The sequence below is a fragment of the Syngnathoides biaculeatus genome, chromosome 13 (assembly GCF_019802595.1).
Source record: "Syngnathoides biaculeatus isolate LvHL_M chromosome 13, ASM1980259v1, whole genome shotgun sequence".
Taxonomy (NCBI): Eukaryota; Metazoa; Chordata; class Actinopteri; order Syngnathiformes; family Syngnathidae; genus Syngnathoides; species Syngnathoides biaculeatus.
Window position 1 is genome coordinate 12,414,982 of NC_084652.1, and position 22,001 is coordinate 12,436,982.

The following is a 22,001-nucleotide window of genomic DNA, read 5'->3' on the forward strand; positions in this document are numbered from 1 at the left end:
AACAATAGTCTAGTGTTACCCCTAGAGATGTTACGTGTACGTACTTGTGAATCAGTGTTATGAATGAAAATGTCAAGTGGAAAATGATCCATTTTTTTAACATACAAAAGGATGGCCCAAAGTTAGGGAAGCTCAAGTCAACTAATAAACACCATGAATCATAAGTTTTGGAGCACCTTATTTTTTTTTTGTTTTTTTAATGCAGTTCAAGGTCCAATTATCCTGTGAAATAAAGACAGAAAAAAAACCGTAATTTCCGGCCTATAAGCCGTGACTCTTTTCACACGCTTTCAAGCCTGCGGTTGATGGGGTGATGCGGCTAATTTGTGCATTTTTTTCTAACGGCCGCAAGGGGGCACTCGAGCTGAAAAGGTAAGAGTGAGACCAGTGGAATATATGTGCCGAGGAAGTGACTTTTACCGGTATGTTTTTTTTTTTTTAACTGGTGTGACGGTCGGAGTGCTCCCCCGTGCTGAAAAGTCTCCTTGTGACTAAAGCACATGCGTTACTAGCAGGGGAACTGTGGGTACGTAGCTGACGCTTACTGGGAAATCCCCTGGTCTCAAAGTTCCCTTTCTTCTACATAGAGGGAGCAACATACGGTATTTCCTAACCCTAATCCTAACCTAACCTTAAAACAAATGTTGATAAAAAGATATACACATATATGTACGTTCACGGTGTTCGTCTTTCTGAGACATCCATAGCGAACATGAACACTCGGCGAAGAGTTGTCGAATGGCCGATGCTGAAGAAGCATGAACGGGGATGTTTCAGACTGGCCGGAAGTTTACAAGATATGCATGCGCATTAATCACAAGGAGACTTTTCAGCACCGGGAGCACTCAGACCGTCACACCGGTCCAGTTGGCGTGGTGCGACCGTGAGCGCGGTGCTGCTAGCGTTAGCGCAGCGGCACTAGCATTAAACTCTCTCTGTACCGTCTTTCTTTGTAAATATCTTGTGTTTTAATGTGGGTTTCAATGTGGGTACTTGTGTCTTTTACACAGCTGCAGCGAATGTAAGTACCAAATGGTATTTGGTTTACAAATGTACTGGGTGAGGCTTATAACCAGGTCCACTCTGTAGGCCGGGAATTACGGTAATTCAAGTGACAAAAGAAATCATGCAATCAGTCTATAAAACAACATGGTTTTTAATCTTTAATTCGTTGAAGAACCCACATTAGGCAGATGCAAAAAATGGAGTACACTGTATGCGTGTATGAGTATGATGTATGTTACAGACAAAGTAAGAATCAAATAAATAAAGCTCATGATTTTGTGAAAAACAATGTATGTACACATGGTGGTAGGGGTTGCTGTTACAAACTGACCTCAAAGTGTAAGTCTGTAAAAGTCAGTGATTTAAAAAAAAGAAAAATGGGGCTGATGTTAAAAGTTGTAGTACTGTATGAGGACCCAGGTCTTATGGAGGTGGGGGCATTATTACTGTGTATTACAGGTAAGAATTACATATTTGCCCTGATGACTAACAGTTCAAGTAACTTTGCTTTTGTCCAAGTAAACAGTCTGTACCAGTTGAGGTTCACACTTCATTCTGAACAGGTCAATGATTGTCCTCTTCTGGCAATTTGGTGAGAATTTCCACTCCGTCAGATGTGATAACTACTGTGTGTTCAAATTGAGCCGATCTTCACGAGTGGGAAGAAGAAGAAAAAAAGGGGGAGATTTTAATGGCAAAAGATAGAAACCCAAAACAAGCACCCACCTTTTATTGTCTGCAGACACCGCTGTCCACTTGTCTTTCAGGATTTGAAACTCTGCCGAGCCTTCCATTAGTATAGGTTCTGCAGACAGAATGGCGGACACTGTCAGCCCCCCAGACCAGCACATGGAACTGCTATGTGACTCACCTACTGTGAAAGTCATCCCTTCATCCATGGTCATGTCATTATCATTTGCTGGAGATAAAGACAAAGAGCACTTTCTACATAAGAAACCCAAACATGAAGCACACAACAAGGCGTCTCCAAAAGACAACTCACCGTGGTGCCAGATCTCAGGATGGCCATGAAAGTAGGAGCCGATTCCATGCCCAATGAAATAAGGACACACTTGGAACCCATTAGCATGCGCTATTTCACTGCAATGTAGCACAAATGTTTTAATTCACACATGAAAAAAAAAAATTACCGTACAATCCCCTACATTTTTGCTGTTTACTACTCACAAATTCACTTTATTTCCATGGAATCTACACTTTTTTTGTTTTTTTTTTGCTTTCTTTTAGTGATACCAGATACTACCAAACCCCCTATCCAAATAGGAAAGTAGTACCTTGGTGGCAAGGAACTATTGTAGAATAGTGCCTTATGACGCGACCTTAATTCAGTTTGGGATGGCACTCATAACAGTTACACTCACATCTAAAATTATTTCTCCCCTCATTGAAATGAATGGAAAAATCCACAAATCTGTACAAGCTTTGAAAAAAAGTGAGAATTCCTTTAATGAGGACAAATGGCAGTCAATAATATTGCACTTTATGAAAAAGTACAGTAATTATCTATTTAAATGAATGTAAATAATTTTTTAAAAATTGTTTGAGTTAAATCAACCATCATTACATCAGTGTCCGACTTCGCCGTTCCGTGCCAAAGTTTGAGTGATCTTCAGCTATGGTATCGCTCAAGTAAAGAGTAAATAAAAAAAGGAGCTTGAACTATGAATTCTGCCTAGGAACAAATATAGTAATCGTACTAATGAGCGACATGATGAGGAAGAATCCCAAAAATTGTGCTGCTGTTCCAGGTAGATAGAAAAGAAAAAAATTAACATATTTGATAAACATTCTGTTTTGATCAGCCGTGAAGTTTTACCATGAAGAAATCTGAAATTTAAACATTGGAGCTCGAAGAAGAGATTTGTTTGTTTATAGATAGCAATGCACAGGATGGGACTACTGGAGATTTCCTGGCATGTAGCGTACCAATAACAGCAACAGTAAAAAATACAAGTGACTCACAGTTTCACAGTGGGGCTCAGTTCCAATCCCCTGTGAAATTCTGAGGAATGCTGCATATTGTATGCGTGCATACCTAATAGTGTTCCCGATAACGCAAAGCTGCGCACCCGGCTTGCAGGCGGCGATCGCGTCATCCCTGCAACGCCTTGCCGTTTCCACCAGTCGCCGCCCGACCTCATCCACCTCACCGACAAAGAAGGTTTCCGAGGTGTCACCGTGGTAACCGTTGAAATAAACCTAGTGGGCACGGGTAGAATGAGCGTGGCTCCAGCTCATCAGAGCTTGCCCTGACACGATAATTTTTCCAAGACAATATATTTTATTTTTCATTACTTATATGTTTTTAATCAAGCCATTTTGTAAAATCCACTTTTTTTTTAACAATCCCAACAACTGTGCTGAATCGACAACAGAGGCCCATCTTGATAAATAATGTGATGTTCACAACCAAGTGAGCATTTCTTACGGCTGTTCCGATGAAATGGAGTGCACATCATCAATACAGCTGACTAAACCTGAATAGCTCTCGTCACATGTAAAAAGTTGACCAGAGATCCTCAACTGGAATCTATCAGAATGACAAAAAAAGTCTCCCAGTACACCCAGTTCTTATGTGATGGTTCCATTGAAGATGAACCCTTCACCTAGCAAGCAAATAAACATTAACATTGGCTGTAGTCAACTACTGGCTAAATAATAAGTGGAACTGCGGTTATGTTTAATAAACAGTTAACGTTCCCCTGTTTGTGTTAATTGGAAACTAACTCACACAATAACTCATAGAGGCACTGATATTTTAAACAACATTGCTAACAATGGAGCTTTGAACCGTGAGCTAACTCGTGGCAGGCCTTACACAACAGTTATCTTTCTCGTAAGTGTGTCTATCGCAGTGATTCCCAAACAGTGTGCCGAGGTACATTAGTGTGCCGTAAGCGCTCTTCAGGTGTGCCGTGGGAAGTTATACAATTTTATGTAATTGCTAAAAAAACATTTATTCCAAGAATTATTTATGCATCTATTTATGCCAGTGAGGCAAAATAACAGACATCACATAAAAAATCCTCTTCTATTAGATGGCAGGAAATAGATACAATAATTAATCGATCCATTTTTGGTAACATTTAGTTTTGTTGGTGTTCCGTGGAATTTTTCAATTGTAAAATATGTGCCTTGGCTCTGTAAAGGTTGGAAATCACCGGTCTATCATGTGAATCGACACGCTGCAAATGGAGCAAGGTTGTGAATGACTCAATGAAGCCAACACCGGCAAGTGAGTACCAGTTAGCCGGTCGTTCCATGGGCCGGTGTGACGGTACGAGTGCTCCCCCGTGCTGAAAAGTCCTGATGGGATTAGTGCGCATGCGCGTGGAATTTTTTTAAATTTTCTACTTTTTCTACATCCGTGCTAGTCTGAAACTTCCCCATCCAAGCTTCTTCCGCGTGTTCATTTTCGCTCCGTGTGCATTTCGCATTACAGAGGATTGTTGGGCCTCAGTCATTAAGGCACATTTGGGATAGTGAAAGTAAGTGTCATATCACCCGAACCCATACCCGAACAATCCTCTGTTGATTCTCGTTTAATGCTGGAACTTGCTTTCCAGTTGATAAATAACAAACAATACGTTCGCATTTGTTTCTGTATTTTTTCATTCGCTGTGTTCGGCTTTGTGAGACGTCCATAACGAAATGCACGCGGAGTGAAGATGAACACGCAGAAGAAGCATGGATGGGGAAGTTTCAGACTGGCACGGATGTAGAAAAAGTAGAAAAATTCAAAAAAATTCAAACGCGCAAGCACATTAACCTGAAGAAGACCTTACAGCACTGGGAACACTCAGACCGTCACACCTGGCCATCCAACTCTGTCGTCTCACTTTGGGATACGCATACCGGCAAATTACAGCAATAACTGTCCAGAAAATGTATCGTTGTTCATTTCACTCATCAAATGCTGGCTCGATACAGTAATCATCGTGACAGGCCCAATTACAGTGGTGTCTTTGTTTCCAACTGTGTGCTTGTTGCTTTAAAAACTTACAGTCACGTCAATGTTGATAATGTCGCCCTCTTGAAGTGGCCGACTGTAGGCATATTAAAAAAGGATTAATGCTGTGTACAGAAAGTTCCTCTCATTAGCAATAGTATATTGAAATCTCGTATCATCTGTCAGGACTGAATTGCTTTTACACACTAGATATGATTTCACACACTACAGATTTTTTAAAATGATGGCTTTTAACAAATGTTCACATTCAGGATTATTCCACAAACATGTCAAGAATTGAAGTACCGTAATGATGTTGGTGATGATCAGTCATTTACCTGTCAGGTATGCCATGACATACCACGTTGTTCACTGAAGTACAAACCGATTTTGGAAAACCTCCGTATCCGAGAGGGGAGGGGTAGGCGTTATGCCGGATAATCTCTTGATGGACAATGAAGTCAATTTCATCGGTAGTCATACCAACCTGAAATAAACACGCATCACAATTTTTTTTTTTTTAATGACAATTCCAGAAAAAACAAGTTTGTGTACAGAAGTGAGTCTATGCTTACATTCAGACTTTGCCCCACAAGAAGCAGCACATGTCGAGCTAGTTGGCAAGCTCTGGCGAGGCCTTCGATTTGCTCTGCGTTCTTTATTTCAATGTAGTCAGGCCATTCTGGCACCAGTCCAGTACCGACGTAATCTGGGCGTTCAATGTGCTTGTAGTCAGAAAGGAGAGAAAACAGTGGCTGACATTGTTGTCCAGAAAAATCATTCAGTGTGGATGACCGAAAAGAGGAAAAAAAAGGTTGCAACTAATGAATATTTCTGGAATTGATTATTCTACCAATTATCCCATCAATCTGTTATCTGCAGAATGTTATGTAACCAAAAACAGAAAGCAGGTTAGTGGACTACCTGTGTATGCTATGACAATGAGAACGACTATGAGCTGATGACATCATCAGTTCTTGGAAGTTGAACTCGCTAAAATTTCTTTTTCGTTTTGCCTGTCTTGCCAAACATGAACGTAGCGCGTGCATATACCGAATAACTGTAATTGAGAAATTGGATTAAAAAATGACTTTACATAATTAAACCACAATACCAATACAAAACATGCATGTGAGGTGCAGTTATCATATTTATCTACTTGGAGTCCCCATACTCATGTTCTACCATTACATTGAATGTGTGTGGCTTTAAAAGGCGTGGCCTGGCTTGGTGAGTGAGGTGTGCCAGCGAATGAAAGTGTCGTTAGCAGAGGTCAGAATCCGCATGACTTTGGGATGCGGGAGGAATCAGAAGTGCCCGGAGAAAACCCACGCAGGCACGTGGAGAACATGCAAACTCCACACAGGGAGGGCCGGGATCGAACGCTTTACCAGCTGCTCCACTGTGCCCCCGGTCAGCATACACCAAGTAAAAAATTATATTGATCATCCTTGTATTCAGATATTATTTTCAGTAAAGTACAGAGGCATAGCAAGTTCCCACTTGAATAAGCAGCACTAAGTACATAATGTTGTAAGGCACTATAAATGCAAATAGATTCTTTTTTTAGTGGAACCACAAACAATATGGTGCAATTGTCAAAGAAGATGTAGATGGCCCTGGCTACGAACTCTAATCTAATAATACAAATAGATTGAGATACGAAATTATGAATAGTTAAGTATTATTGTGTAAAATATGCACTTTAATACTGTAATGGTACAGCTCAATGTTGCTTTGTTCCAAGAAACTTAATTATTATTGTGAAAGCTATTATACATTTTGGCATTTGGGGGAGCTGGAACTGATTATTCTCGGTTCCACTCATTTCAGTCACGTCTCATGATATACGAATGTTTTGAGTTACGTGTGTGGCCACAAAACAAAGACAGTTTTTCTCAGTTAATTAAAAAACAAACGCAAAGCATCTACCTTTGGTACGGCATAAGCAGGCCTTACTGCGGCGGGACGGACAACATTGTGTGAATGGGATTTCGACCATTTCTTCCAGAAGAAGCGGCGATATGGGTGACACGGTCGAGCCGTGGGGGATCCACACGGGTCGAAATTGCACACTCGTCGGAGGACACTGGCCAATGCTGAGAGAAGGTAAAATAAAAACTTGATGGTGACATCTCACATCTTTTGGATGAAACTTGAAGCAACTCAATTATTTCTACTAGCTATTTTGTGCACCGACTAAAATGAGGTGTTGATTTTGGAATGGAACAGATTATGTGAATGATAAAAAAAAATGTGGTTTGTGATTATAATTACTGTAGTTTGTACCGAGCATACATTTACTTGGAGTTTAAAAAAAAAATTATAAACCTATTTCAGATGTGCCATGGGAAATGATTCACGTTCACTCAATTTGCCACAAAAGTGCTTTTTATTCACTGCAAACAATCTAGTTATGTATGACAGCGATGTATTGTGACTGGTAAAACAATATGCTCTTCGACTAAATTGTAGAAGGTACTACGTACCAACCATAACAGCAGTGACATGTTCTCAGCTGCACGGATGACTGTTCTCTGTATAATCATGTGTGCTTAGCCGGCGTTAGCACATATACTAGTCGCCCGGTAAAGGTAAACCATTTTTTCCAACTGTCATTTAATTCCGGCGATTTGCATACCTATGCGTTTGACCTCCTACCTGATCGCGTTAAAAACACCGGAGAGCTGTACGACGCCATTACTGGTGGGCGGTGCACGTCACGTGGTACAATAGCCATGTGACCTAGAGCCGCAAATCAGAGACAACGACGCAGCATCATAGATAGATAGATAGATAGATAGATAGATATAGATAGATAGATAGATAGATAGATAGATAGATAGATATAGATAGATAGATAGATAGATAGATAGATAGATAGATAGATAGATAGATAGATAGATAGATAGATAGAGATAGATAGATAGATAGATAGATAGATAGATAGATAGATAGATAGATAGATAGATAGATAGATAGATAGATAGATAGATAGATAGATAGATAGATAGATTTTTAAAATCACTGTCCTCTTCACTGGTTTTCAGATTTTTTTTCCCCCATGCAATCGGAAACTTGGTAATGTGTTTGGGGAAGTTCTATGGTTTACGATTCTGTACTATATAATTCTATTGACTTTCTGGTACTTCTATAAATCAAGACAATCTGCTTTCAACAACATCAAATACAGTTAAAGTAGTCAGTTCGATGCCGGAGATGTCACACGGCCTAATTTTCAGGCTCACATATTGATAGAATTAACATAACTTGTGGTGGAATTTGCCAAGAAAAACTCCCATGTCTACTCACACTGAAAACTGTTATGTTATGACCTTATGTGACTCCTGACAGCTGAGACTGAGCTGATTGAAATCCCCAAAAGCAGAGCGGTTTGGGGGGAAAACAAAACCTAATTAATAGATTAGATTATTAGATAGATCATTGTCGAGTGTGTTCTTTTCGTGTTTTGCAAGAGGATCAACATCTCACATCAATGGCACCGGTTCAGTTGAATAAGTGATAAGCTGAATAGTTTGCATTTTTGTTGTAATGCTTCACTCTGTGCAGCTGACTGCACCCTAATACGTAACCGACTCATTTTCAGGGTTGTTTAGGTGTCATTTGTTGTCCACAGCACATTCTGCAGCTTGCACAGTGCCACAATTTCAGTCAAATTAATCACCCATCTCATCAGAATAAAAATAAAAAAGATTTTGAATCCATCCATTTATTTTATTATCACTTTTTTTTAAACATGACATAAACACAATACATTAATAGGTTTATTTGTCTTATATTGGTTTGGTTTCAACAGTGGTTGTTGAACTATTTAAATGTATTAAGTAAATTGAACAACTCACAATGCAACAAGTCAGAAAGCCGTCCATTTTGGTGTTTCAGATACATATCAAAAAGTTGAAAGGTGAGGAATGAGAAATATATATTTCAAAGGTTTCTAGACAGCAAAAATAATTAAAATGACTTAATTTTAAGAAAAAATATATTGCAGTCGAACAGGAAAATGCGATCTTGATGGATTTCTTAAAGATAGCAGTGATTCCTAAACTTTTTCCACCAAGTACCACCCAGAAAAAAATAATACAGCATCACCGATTACATCATGACAACACTATTTAATTTTAAGTTAAATACAACTGAACTACAACCACCGTAACATTATGTTGTGTAAAGAATTCAGTAAGTTTTTGCGTACCACTCGTGGTACATGCGTCACACTTAATCATTGATAATAAATAATAATTGGTTTAGAGGTGAAAAATATATGTGTTTTAGCATTTTCATCACTTTTCAGAAGTTGATAAAGGTTTACACAACACATTTTAAAAAGTAGCTGGATCTAAATTTCTTGCCAGGTGCTACAGTATTTCGGTGGGCGGTGGGGTGGGGGTATAGGATGTATAGTTGCTAAAACTAGCAACAAACCTGCCAAGCTGGCACATCACGGGGAGCAAAATAACAACATTAGTAACAATAACGAGCATTATTGTTGTTTGACTAACTGCACGTGTGGGCGTGAGACCCTCTCTCTCTCTCCTCTCTCTCTCTCCTCTCTCTCTCTCTCTCTCTCTCTCTCTCTCTCTCTCTCTCTCTCTCTCTCTCTCTCTCTCTCTCTCTCTCTCTCTCTCTCTCTCTCTCTCTCGCACACTGTAGGTGACGTCAAACCAGCATGGCGGTCAAGGTGACTTCGGCATCGTTCCTTTTGCCATTTTCAACCCCTACTTCTGTCATTTCTCTTGGTGTTTTGCTCGTTTTCGTGTGTAGGAAGAGTCGAGGCGAGTGTGCGCCGGACGAGCGGGCGTCGTGCTCGGAGCCTTGCCTTGTAGCATCACCGGGCTAGCTGACGCCCGGCGGTCGGCCGGTCGGCGGCGGCTGCTTGCTGGCTGGCCTTGATGACACTTCTTCCCAACAAGCTGGAAGGAGGAAATAGCTCCGTAATGCTAACCAGCTGTCAGTCATACTTTCTTCCTGACAAAACAAAAACAAACGCTAAGACGAACGTCTTTTTCTCTCTCCTCTTGAGCAGTCGAACGTAATGTTAATTCCCCGAGACTGCTTTTTGGTTTCTCGTGTCATTGTAACGGTGCGCGTCCTCTCCGTGTTAGCTTGTTAGCCTGTGGTGACCGGGGCTGGTTCGAGGGTTCGACCGGGGAACTTTTCGCCAGCCCGGTTCTGTTGTGCTTTAGCTTCATGGCAGGCTAAAAATGTACAAGTCTGTCTTTGGGCTCGGTCTTTGCGGCAATGTACACACATGCCTATAATTTGCATAATCCGTTTTTTAAGGGGTGGAATATGTAAACAGTTTCGGATTCCCCATTACTGTACATCCCGTATGTTTGTATTTTTGGATGATTTTTGTCTGGGTTTTTTTTAAGGTGCAATCGACCAAACGTGGCGATCCAAGTGAGCTGAAAGCCATCTTCCAGAAGGTAAGTATTGTATATTTTAAGTCATTATTTGTTCAGATGTTGTGTTTTGTAATTTGTGAGAATGCATGTGCCAGTCATTACCAACTAGATAGTGTAAGCGTGATATCGTTGTGGGGGGAAAAAAAATATTAGAACGCCCTTGTGGGGGGAAAAATATTACAACACCCTTGTTTTTTTTCATTTTACTGCTTTCTACCACTAAAGCATTTGACAGTTTTGAACTTCGTTGTAACGTAGCTTGCGGTGTACCAGCCAGGCATTAAAAGTTAAAGTGAAGTTGTGACTTCTTATAAGTATTCAACCTTTGGGCTTAATTAAATAAATGGTATTTTTTGCAGTATTTTTGTTTGGTGGTGTGCAATGAGATGTTTCGAAACTAAATTACCGGAGGTGCCTTGGCTCAGTAAAAGTTCAGAAAGACTGTCCTAAATAGTGGGTGACGATAAAGACTGAACCAAGTCTCATTTGCTTTGGTAAGTGAACTGGGACATTTGTGTCACAGGGTTTATATTACAGTTATCCACGGTAACAGACTGCTGTTTCGCATAATCTAGAAAATGAAATTCAAAGTCTAAATGACATGCATTCGAAACTGCAATGGCTGACTTTTATAGTTGTATCAGTTGAGTGACTTGTGAAAACTTAAAATGTTAGGGTTTTGAGTGTGAGGTTGCTTGTTTGGCAGTGTTGTCCTTCAGTGTGAGGCTTAAAGGTGCAAGCGCTGTTGTCAACTAAGATCACAAGCAAGGAAGTGCATGGTTAGCCTTTTACTCTCTGGAGTGCACCACTCATCACATTTGGTATTTGAAATAATACTCGGGCAGCCCGTAAGTTGTCTTGGATTGATATTGGAGTCAGTGTTTAACCTTCACGTTGCTGTCTGCATGGCCAGTGTGTGACCGACCATGTGACCGTTGCATGACAAAGCTCCTGTTGGTACTTTAATACACACACAAATACACGCACACACACACTGGGTCAAATAGCACAGAAGCTCAGGCCAAGAAGATTTATGTGCGTGCTTGGTTTGGTCAGTCTGACATGTCTAACTTTGTTGTGGGATGCAGCATACAACAGAAATACAACTTTGTAATATGTTAATTAGATCCATGACATCATCACCAGCCTCTGCTGTAACATGTGTTGGACAGCGACATGGCTTTCAACACAAGGGGCCCACCAGTTGTGTGTCTGGTTAATGGTCACAACAACACTGTGGTTCTGCTTCTTGGAATTGATTTTGCGCAGCATAAATGACCCCAGATTTGTTGGAAAACCCATATTTTCCTTTCAGAATCAGTATTTTATATGGCATATTGTAGTAAATAATATTACCATTTACTGCGATAGGGATTAGTAACTGTGCACACACATTTATATTTTTTTCTGACAAATTTGGAGAATGGTGATTTGAGATTACGAGGCACTTGATTTGCGAGATTTTTGAGATATGAGCTGTTGAAAAAACACAAGTGTGAACAAAGAAAATTAGATCTGTATTTTTAAACAAACACATAACTGTCTTAAAGTCCACCAGTTTAATATATTAACACATAATTGGAGGTCAGCTAATACAAGCTAATAAATAGCGTCAATGTGGTGGTGTTAGAATAATTGACAGCTGTATTATACTGACTCCTGATGGCCAAGGTGTGCACTACAGAAGTAGGAGCCGCACAATGTCCATTGAATTCAATCAAAATTGTATTTATTTTCTGTTTGGTTCGTAATAATTGTATGTCTTTCGAAAGATTAGCATTGTTGTTTATTTTTTTTTAAATACAAAAACATTTTCTTTTGGGGGACGCTGGAATGCATTCACAGTATGTCAGTTAATTTGAATGTAGAAAGATGATTTGAGATCTGAGTTTTTTTTTTATGAGCATTTTTACTGAAAAAAAATAAAATTATCTAAAGGTACCACTGTAAGACAAAATAAATGTAAAAAAAAAAAGTACAAATTCCATATTAGTATAATCATTGAAGTTCAATATTTTTTTGTTCACTGACAAATTGATGTTAAAAAAATATAAAATAAAAGTGATGGCATTTATGATTGACAGCTTTTTCTAATCACATTTCAGTTCTCTACTGTTGGCCCTTTCCCACGTGGCTTTGCCACAAAAACGTGGTTATTGAAGGTATTACAAGAAGAACTGTGGGGATTAGCAAGGCTGTTGATGATGTAAAGTGATGCTCATGAAACAGATTAACGGGATTATGTAATAGTGCACGCGACGCACGCTAAGTAACCTGAATCACTGAGTGGTTGGTTAGAGCTGACGGCACCAAGTCCCTGGGGGTTAAAAGAAAATGCTGTCATTATGATCATGTGCCTAACTTCAATTTAATTGTTCTTGTGTGTCTACTTCCATGCTCAGTATGCCACCGAAGTGGACAAGGATGGAGAGAGGTTCATGACCCCAGGAGACTTTGTCCAGAAGTATCTGGGCCTGCAAACACAGCTCCACCACAACCCCAGAACCGTACAGCTGCTGGCTGCTGTAGCTGACACTACGAAGGACGGGTGTGTGTGCATTAACCCACAAACAGTACGCTTTATGAATTGTTGAAGTCTACCTGATAAGCACTTGTTAGTTGCTACTGTTAGCTCATGATGATAAGATAGACATTTTTTTAAGCCGTGAGATCAGACAATGATGAATGACAAATAGTGACAAATGATACACAAACTAGATGCACTCATATCTTTTATGTAGTATTTAATCATAATAGTTTAATTTAAAACAGTGGTTCTTAAATATTTTGCACCAGGTTCTAGATCCAAAAGAATATCAGTTCTACAAGTACCACCATGATTACCAGTATTTAAAACGTTCTGTACTGTATCAACGACAGTTTAAGCAGGCTGTATGCATGGCTACAAGCTCCACTGCAATATGTTTGATTGTACCAAATATTTTAAATGTAATAGATTTTGATGGTTTATTTGTTTTAATTTGTTGTATATGACTAGTTTGAGCCCATGGACCACACCTTTCGTTTTTCCTTTTGTTCTGATACTCTAAATTATATAATTAAGATTGAATGAGTTAATATATTTCTTGTCTGACTACGTTGGCAGGCTGATCTCATTCCAGGAGTTTCTTGCCTTTGAGTCGGTGTTGTGTGCACCTGACGCTCTTTTCATAGTTGCCTTCCAGCTGTTTGACAAGACCGGAACTGGAGACATTTCCTTTGGTATGTTCCATCGTTAGTCCACCTTTAACGTTTGAGTCACGTGACTAGTTGATCCCAAAACACTTAGTAATGTATGCAGTTGTTCTCAACTTGATGTCAACTGTGTTTGTACAGTACATCATTTGAGTTGAGCCGCTTTCCGTATGTTCATGCAGTCCATTGCGGATAAGGAATGTCCTAACTTGATGCTGTGAACCTGATTATTCCTCTTTCCATCTCATTACACATGGATGAACTTAGTGTTTCCTCTTTTTCTCCAAAACCGCAATACTTTCTTTGCATTACTGTGACTTTGGACTCCCATTTTTATTTAAACGTGTGTATTTTTGCCACAGATAATGTGCGAGACATTTTCAGCCAGACCACTGTGCACCACCATATCCCCTTCAACTGGGACTGTGAGTTCATCCATCTGCACTTCGGGCACGACCGCAAGAAACGCCTCAACTACCTCGAGTTCACCCAGTTCCTGCAGGTGACATGCCTAAACACACTCCATTACTGCTTTTCCCCTCCTTGCCTTACAGGACACACCCACGTTTAGTGGTGTACAATTTTACCCTTAACCTGACGGTGTCATGTTCGTGTAGGAGCTGCAGTTGGAGCACGCGCGGCAGGCCTTCGCCCAGAAGGACAAAGGAAAGAATGGCGTCATCTCCGCTTTGGACTTCAGTGACATTATGGCCACCATCAGGCACCACATGCTCACACCATTTGTGGAGGAGAACCTTGTCTCAGTGAGTTTGTGTGTGACAGTCTTGATGATAGCTTCAGATAGAACCTTTTCCTTTTTTACTAAGTCACTACAATACTGTAGTGATAACGTAAATAAAAAAATAAAACATTATCCAGTTGTATTTTATTGTATTAGTAAAATGTTTTTAATTGAATTGCTCTGTGGTTTTCTCATTCGAGGCCGCAGGAGGCAGCACCTCTCACCTGGTCAGCTTCTCTTACTTCAATGCCTTCAACTCTCTCCTTAACAACATGGAGCTGATCCGCAAGATCTACAGTACACTGGCCGGCTCTTGGAACGACACGCTGGTCACCAAAGGTACGGTCATCTCTACGTGAAGGAAGCTTTTTATCCTTGTTTTTTTTTTTTCTAATCTTATCTGTCCCCTGCAGAGGAGTTTGTTCATGCTGCCAACAAGTTCGGTCAAATCACGCCAATGGAAATTGACATCCTGTACCAGTTATCAGGCTTGCACTCCCCCTCAGGGTAAACACAGTTTTAGCACTGTAAAACTAACAACCGGGGTCAGTTCCACACTTATTTTATCAAGTTCAAACAAAGTCAGTCAACATTGGTTCATCTGTGGGGGTGACTTTTCTGGATGGTTACCAGGAGAGATTTTTACAATTTTTACTAAATGGGGTCACACTTCAGAAATGTTAGCCATTGACAACAAATGTTCCATCATTTAACACCACCAGCTACATTTATAGTTTGGAGTGACTGTGCAGAGTACATACACTACTCACCAAATGTTAACTTTTTTTTAATGACAACCAGATCTTCCAAAGAATTCACTTTACGGGCTTCTTGCCAGTGATTGTGATTACTTTTGTGTGTCAGACGCCTGAATCTGGCTGACATTGAGAGAATAGCTCCGCTAGAAGAAGGAAGTCTTCCATATAACCTGGCTGAAACCCAGAAACAGGTACCACATCATCACTGCATGATTCACACATCATATATTGTATAGAGCTCGTGCACCTACGTCGTCAAATCACGTCACTGGCCGGATGTGTCAGTCAAGCGAAGCATTCTTCAATGGTAAGTCTATTGGAGACGAGGTGAAAATACGTCTTATAGCACGACACCCAAAGTGTTGTCCAACACCGTTAAACATTTAGAAGGCGATAATAAACGAAGGCACGTGGAAAAATGAGAGACACCTGGCATAGAGGAACCATATTTAATGCCGAAGTTGATGTTTTCGCCGATAAGAAATTGGACTATTACCCTGCTTGCCCTTGTCTTGGACAACTGGATCTACACATGGATCTGGTGAGTACGTCGTCGAGATTTACACAGAAGAGTTTGAAAGCGTAGAAAAGTCTGGACGCATACAAATTCTTCATCGCTGGATCTGTTCTCAACGGGGACACGGCTTGTGAATGTGGAAGTGTTTTCGGCTACATGTCAACCGTTGCCAAAATTCAGTGATCTTTTCAGCTAGTATTTAATACTAATACCAATATTTGAATAAATGATCCCTGGTTTTAAAGAAACTCGTATTCATTGACTATAATTGGAGAAAAAAAAAAAAGAGGACAAGCGAGTCGGCTCCTCCGTAGCGTTTCCCAAGAAGTACTTATAATGCTGAGTTGGCTCATTTGAGAACAATGCGATTAAAAAAAAAAAAACACTGTAAACAAAGCGTGTTACGGCCACACGTTAACCTACGTAAACCTCCGTGTGACTGACAGTTTATTTTCTTTTTTTAAATAGACATGGGACTCATTTGAGAACAATACATATAAAAAAAAAATGTCTGTCGAGAGAGGTTAGCCTCAACATGTTTCCGTGTATGTTGGAGACGACTTTTTTTTTTTTAATACACATTGTTCTCAAATGAGCCAACTTGGCATTATAAATACTTCTTGGGAATTTGAGATTGAGAAGAATAATTCCTCCCTGAAGTGAAGTGATTGCTACACAGTCGTGTGTATTTGGTTGGGCACCATCCATCACGTTTAATTGCCAAGATCCATCGATCTTTTCTCGTCCTTTTAGTTGGTATTGCATAGAATGATCTCTTTGAATATCTGTCTCGTCTGTTGTAACAACCAAGTCTCGGGCATTGTGTATATTCTGCTCCGGTTCATTGTCCCCTACACTGTCAAGCAGCTTTTTTTGTCCGGCAATATGGCGCTGCAAAAATGGCGACGTCACGTGCACGAGCTCTATCCCGTAAATCCTCATATTGTTACCGGGGGAGGGTTACATAATTACTCAAATCAGCTTGTCTTTGAGGTGTGCCAAATATTTGTGATTAATTAGCATTTTATTCAAGGGGAAGCCACTTTTGAAGAAATAGAGCTTTTAATGTTGAAATATTACATTTTGCTTTATATTAGTACAAATCAATTCATCATCATCATCATTTGTGGTTCACTCAGACGCAGGCTCAAGGAGACAGTTCAAGGCCTGTGTGGCTCCAAGTTGCAGAATCTGCTTACAGGTTCACGTTGGGCTCTATTGCTGGAGGTGAGTTTTTATTCTGGGAGCCATCAACATTTCGTCTCAGAGACCATTTGGTCCAAGCTTGTTTTTCTCTGCCTAGCTACGGGCGCAACAGCAGTGTACCCAATTGACTTGGTGAAGACTCGAATGCAGAACCAGAGGTCCACGGGGTCTTTTGTCGGGGAGCTGATGTACAAGAACAGCTTTGACTGCGCCAAGAAGGTCCTTCGCTACGAAGGGTTCTTTGGTTTCTACAGAGGTACGCCACAAGAAACCACACCTGCTTCCTTACCTGCCAATTACAACACTGCCATTAAATTAACAGTGATGCCCCACAGGTCTGGTTCCCCAGCTCATTGGCGTGGCACCTGAGAAGGCCATCAAACTCACTGTGAGTCCACTTCTCTCATGCACACCTGTTAATACACTAACATAGAGGGAAAAAAGACAGTATGAACATTTTGTATTGTGGCTAAAATGACCAAAATTATCAATCTTATCGGTTTTATCAAATTATTGCTAAATGAGATCTGAACAAAAACATATTTTCACCAAAAAGATAAAATTAGGGCTTAATCAAATCAAAAAAAAAAAGTTTGAAACCTCTGCCATTAAGTATCCAGTGCTCATTTTTCCACACTTGCTAATGCCAAAATCGTATGTGTGAGAGAGGCCCCGTAGCTCAGTGGTTAGAGCACTGCTTTGGTAAACCAGGGGTTGTGGGTTCGTATCCCACTGGGGCCTCCACTCCCTGAGAAGGGTTGCGTCAGGCGTAAAAACTGTGCCAAACATATATCTGAGATGACACGCTGTGGCGACCCCAAAAGGGACAAGCCAAAAGAAACTTACTTTTATGAAGTGCAATATGTCTACTGAAAAGAACTTACTTAATGTCGATGGGAAAATCGTTAAATGTTTCTAAAAAAAATCTCTAAATAAAGTCATCATCGTATATACTTATTGCACATAAGAAATTGGAACTGGCAAGAGTCACAAAGCTCTAATTCTTTTCAAAGAAAAAACATTACGTTTATTACAGTTTAACAAGGGAGGAATTGCAAAAGTATAACTTTATTCTCCTAATATAATGGCTTCTTGTCTGGAAAAGAAGCTTGTCTAAAAAATGCAGTACTTTATATTCTTGAGAAGATACACTTTTTGTTTTTGAGAAAAAAGGACTTTATTGGTAAAATAATTTGCCTTCTGATCTTATAAAAGACTTCTTGCAGAGATATCATATTTATGTGATGCATTACAATCATTTCAGAGGTTTTAATGGGCCCATAGCTAAGCTATGAAGAATTAATTAGTTTATTCAATTTCTTTTATTGGCACCTTGATCCTTAAATTATACAACATACAGTAATAATCGATTCCACAATATTTTGCGGACCCTCAAGCGACGGACCCACGTTTGAGAACCAATGCTCTAAAGTGAGCATGCACGCTGCAGAAGCAGTGACACGAAATATGGTATTCAGGAATTACAGTAATAGACACATTTGAAATTTTAGGACGATTTATCGAAAAATCTTTTCCATGTACTGTTAAGAGTAGGAATTAAAGGTGGCTTTAAACAGGTGGACAAACAAACTCCATGTAATCTTATTTGTATTTGTGCTCCACAGGTGAATGACTTTGTACGAGACAAGTTCACCGACAAGGATAACTCAATTCCTTTGCTTGCTGAGATCTTGGCAGGTGGCTGTGTAAGTGACTCACACTGCACACCCGCAAGTGGTCAAGAAAATGTGCTAACAAGCGCGCTCTCATTTCATTCGTAAAGGCCGGCGGCTCCCAGGTGATCTTTACTAACCCTCTGGAGATAGTGAAGATCCGTCTGCAGGTGGCAGGCGAGATCACCACCGGGCCTCGAGTTAGCGCACTCAACGTGGTGCGAGACTTGGGCTTCTTTGGCCTTTACAAGGTAAATATGATTAGTTCAACCACCAATCCACCTCCTCGCTGTGAAGCTCAGTCTTCGGTGTTCTTTGCCGTGTGTGTGGTTCTAGGGAGCGAAGGCCTGTTTCCTCAGGGACATCCCCTTCTCCGCCATCTATTTCCCCGCCTACGCCCACCTCAAATCTTCGATGGCTGACGAACAAGGTCGGCTGGGTCCCTTGCAGCTTCTCACTGCTGGAGCCATTGCAGGTAAACACCGACCCTACGTTAAAGATTCAAATGAAATGCAGCTATGACTTGGGTTTAATTTAATTTACTGCATGTTTTTAATGTGATTGGTGTGACTGACATCTGCTGCAAATAATGAAAATACACAAATAGCTGATGGTCCAACTCAAAAGGGGTTCATAATTGTGTATAAATAGATGCCACAAGATGGCAGCAAAGAACCTCAAAGGGAGAAGATCATAAAGTACCAACGCGACACATTTAATATGTACTGAATCATGAACCATGTTACACAAACAACTCCATTCACTAGTTATTCGGCACAAACAAGCCACCGTCACAGGGCTCATCAGGAGTATTAGCTAGTGTACAAGCCTAAATGACTCACTAAAACTAAAAACAGTAATTGGTGTTAACAAAATGTTAAAGTAATACAACTGAGAGACTGACATTTAGCATCTATGTTTTAACTCTGTTTGTTAGTGGAAGTTACAGAGAGTGTTTGAAGCATGTACATGCGCTTTTGGTGCATTTTTATAAATCAAATAACCAATGAGTCATTTATTGTTGAGGCTAAAACATTTTTAACATCATATTCAACTCACATAATTAATATTATTAATTGCCGAGGGTGGCATCCTCAGAAATGTTGTAACCCACCAATAGGAAGGGATTCCACTGTATTCTAAACTTTTGTAGAAGGGCCATCTCAGCAATGGTTTCCTTTGGCTTGATTTCCCAGGTATCCCTGCAGCATCACTCGTTACGCCTGCCGACGTCATCAAGACTCGTCTGCAAGTGGCCGCCCGGGCGGGTCAGACCACCTACTCCGGAGTTATCGATTGCTTCAGGAAGATCATGCGGGAGGAAGGTTTCCGAGCCCTGTGGAAGGGAGCGGGAGGTGTGTGTGTGTGTGTGTGTGGATGAACAATGTGTGTCAGGGCAAGAGTGTACGAGATTGAGATGATGTGTGGAAGAGCGAGCCTGTGTGTGAGAGTGAGAGAGTCATTCATTCCAAGGAGTGCATTTTCACTCATTGAAGTTAAAATGTCTTCTCCAGCTCGTATGTGCCGGTCCTCTCCCCAGTTTGGTGTGACTCTGGTGACATATGAACTCTTACAGAGGTGGTTCTACATTGACTTTGGAGGACAGTAAGTTTTTTTTTTTCTCTCCCTACCCTTAGTCCAGAGCAAGTCATTACATGAGCTTTAACACCTGCGTTCAAGTTTAACGGCTTGAGACTCAACATAACTTTTTGCAATCCTCCGTTGCAGCCGTCCATCAGGATCCGAGCCCACGCCCAAATCTCGCATCTCGGAGCTCCCGCCCATCAACGCCGATCACGTCGGAGGCTACCGCTTGGCAGCCGCCACCTTCGCCGGTGTGGAGAACAAATTCGGCCTCCACCTGCCCAAATTCAAGTCCTCGGGCGTGGTGTCCATTCACCCCCCAGAGCCCGCAACACCCACTAAGGCCACTTAGGCAAAGTCTGAGCATTCATATCGCTTCTCCATCACCCCCTCCCGTCTGCCATCTTCTTCCAGGAGTCGGGTATGAAGATATTTGCCAACAACAATGAAGAGCACAGCCTTAGTCATAATGCCCAGGAGGGGGGCGTAGATTCAAGAACAAAGGGCAGCTTGTGGTTAAATGTAGTACAAACCCCTCCCCGGCCAATCATGGCATAGCACCTGGTCACCATGAGAACTGCAGCAACCGTGTCATATCTTCAATGGCTGTCCACTCCTGGAAGCTCCATCGGTCACTCCAGAATCCATACGAAAGAGCCTTACAGTCCTCTCTCATGAGTACCTCTTATTTTTGTTCGCTTGTTTTTTGTCTGGTACTCTTTAGAGAGTAAAGGCCGGGGTGGGGTGGGGGGGGGGGGGAGAAAGAAATTAGCTTATTATCTGTGTATTGTGTGTAGGGTTGCGGTGGGGGTGTGGGGTTCTGGGAACTTCTCATGCAAATTGAAAATGGCTAAATCTGGTTGGTTTAAATCAGGATTATGCTGAAATAGATTTATTTTTTACATTTAAATTCCATAGTAAGAGTCACCCTTCAATTTGGTAAATTTCTGGTTAATTCCCATGGAAAGTTTCGGACTTACATTTCTGGAATTTTGCAACCCAAGTCGTGTGTGTCACTCACAGGAGGATGAATACTGTAAATATTGTAAAAGTTGTTTAGGGCAGCGGCTATGAAAATGTATCATGCAGTATGCGACATGTAGTACTGTACATACTGGAAAACTGCTGAGACAGAACTGTAAAAAGGTGACATCTAATGCATTGTGTGATTATTGTCATGTTACAGCGAGAGGGGATCTATGAAAGTCACGCTTACTGGTGTACAGACCGTTGCGTTCATGAAATTATTAATGAATTATATGCTTATAAATTCAGTCATTGAAATAAATCCGTGGTTTTAATTTTACAAACAGACTTTTGAGTTTTATTACAATGAGGAACTGCGACCATATCCACAGGACAACACGTTTGCAGAAGAATATTCTCTGCCATTGTGTGGTTGCAATGTACTTTCAAAATGTGTTTCTCATTGTTAAGGACAACAGGAATCATTTCAAGAACGTTTGAAGGAAATCAATCAATGAAATCTTGGAGACATTGCAAGGATTACGTCAAACTATTCTAAATCCTAAAGTTGTACAGTGTAAGGAAGTACAGTTGTAAGAAATTAACTGAACCTCTATGGGGCCTCCTTTTCACCAAACAGGTGACACAGTCTCGCCTTTAGGCTGGGTGTGGATCGGCTGCACTGTGGGCTTCGGCTTCATTCGTACAACTAGGTTCACGACCCCCGTCCTGCATGTTTCCGACAGCGAGTGCTTTGTTTTTTGTTCAGCTTTTACAATATCTAGTTCCCATTTCATTCCCTCCTCATTTTCTCTGTCACGCCCCTTTAAAAACATTGTTCTGCTCTGTAATTCTCAATAAATATTCATCAGAATACAGATTCTACAGTTGTATCTTAAAAAGTTTGCAGTGACACAGTAAAACTGTTCTGGCATAAAAGGGATACATATCTTCTT

At 40.7% G+C, this 22,001-nt stretch overlaps 2 protein-coding genes across 6 annotated transcripts; one reads left to right on the plus strand and one right to left on the minus strand.

Annotated features, from left to right (window-relative positions):
* Positions 1-14: 14 nt before the first annotated feature.
* metap1d (methionyl aminopeptidase type 1D (mitochondrial)) lies at positions 15-7,748 on the minus strand. Of its 2 annotated transcripts, none has more exons than XM_061840519.1 (10): positions 7,637-7,748; positions 6,908-7,074; positions 5,551-5,700; positions 5,314-5,462; positions 5,030-5,072; positions 3,062-3,225; positions 2,009-2,106; positions 1,877-1,924; positions 1,732-1,810; positions 15-1,654 (listed from the first exon to the last, which is right to left on the minus strand). In XM_061840519.1, the coding sequence occupies exons 1-10, from the start codon at positions 7,713-7,715 to the stop codon at positions 1,570-1,572; spliced, it is 1,062 nt and encodes a 353-aa protein (XP_061696503.1). In that variant the 5' UTR covers positions 7,716-7,748; the 3' UTR covers positions 15-1,569. The 2 variants fall into 2 exon arrangements, with proteins under 2 accessions (XP_061696503.1, XP_061696504.1); XM_061840520.1 differs by lacking the exon at positions 7,637-7,748 and adding an exon at positions 7,465-7,605.
* A 1,818-nt stretch (positions 7,749-9,566) lies between these two features.
* On the plus strand, positions 9,567-21,986 carry LOC133510504 (electrogenic aspartate/glutamate antiporter SLC25A12, mitochondrial-like). 4 transcript variants are annotated; one of them, XM_061838480.1, is made up of 18 exons: positions 9,567-9,677; positions 10,372-10,425; positions 12,807-12,952; positions 13,511-13,626; positions 13,962-14,101; positions 14,217-14,363; positions 14,542-14,680; positions 14,755-14,848; positions 15,206-15,290; positions 16,756-16,843; positions 16,920-17,078; positions 17,158-17,210; positions 18,448-18,528; positions 18,606-18,746; positions 18,832-18,970; positions 19,692-19,850; positions 20,010-20,100; positions 20,224-21,986. In XM_061838480.1, the coding sequence occupies exons 1-18, from the start codon at positions 9,666-9,668 to the stop codon at positions 20,429-20,431; spliced, it is 2,052 nt and encodes a 683-aa protein (XP_061694464.1). In that variant the 5' UTR covers positions 9,567-9,665; the 3' UTR covers positions 20,432-21,986. The 4 variants fall into 4 exon arrangements, with proteins under 4 accessions (XP_061694464.1, XP_061694462.1, XP_061694465.1 ...); XM_061838478.1 differs by having other exon boundaries at positions 9,636-10,079; XM_061838481.1 differs by having other exon boundaries at positions 9,636-9,946.
* The last annotated feature ends 15 nt before the right edge of the window (positions 21,987-22,001 follow it).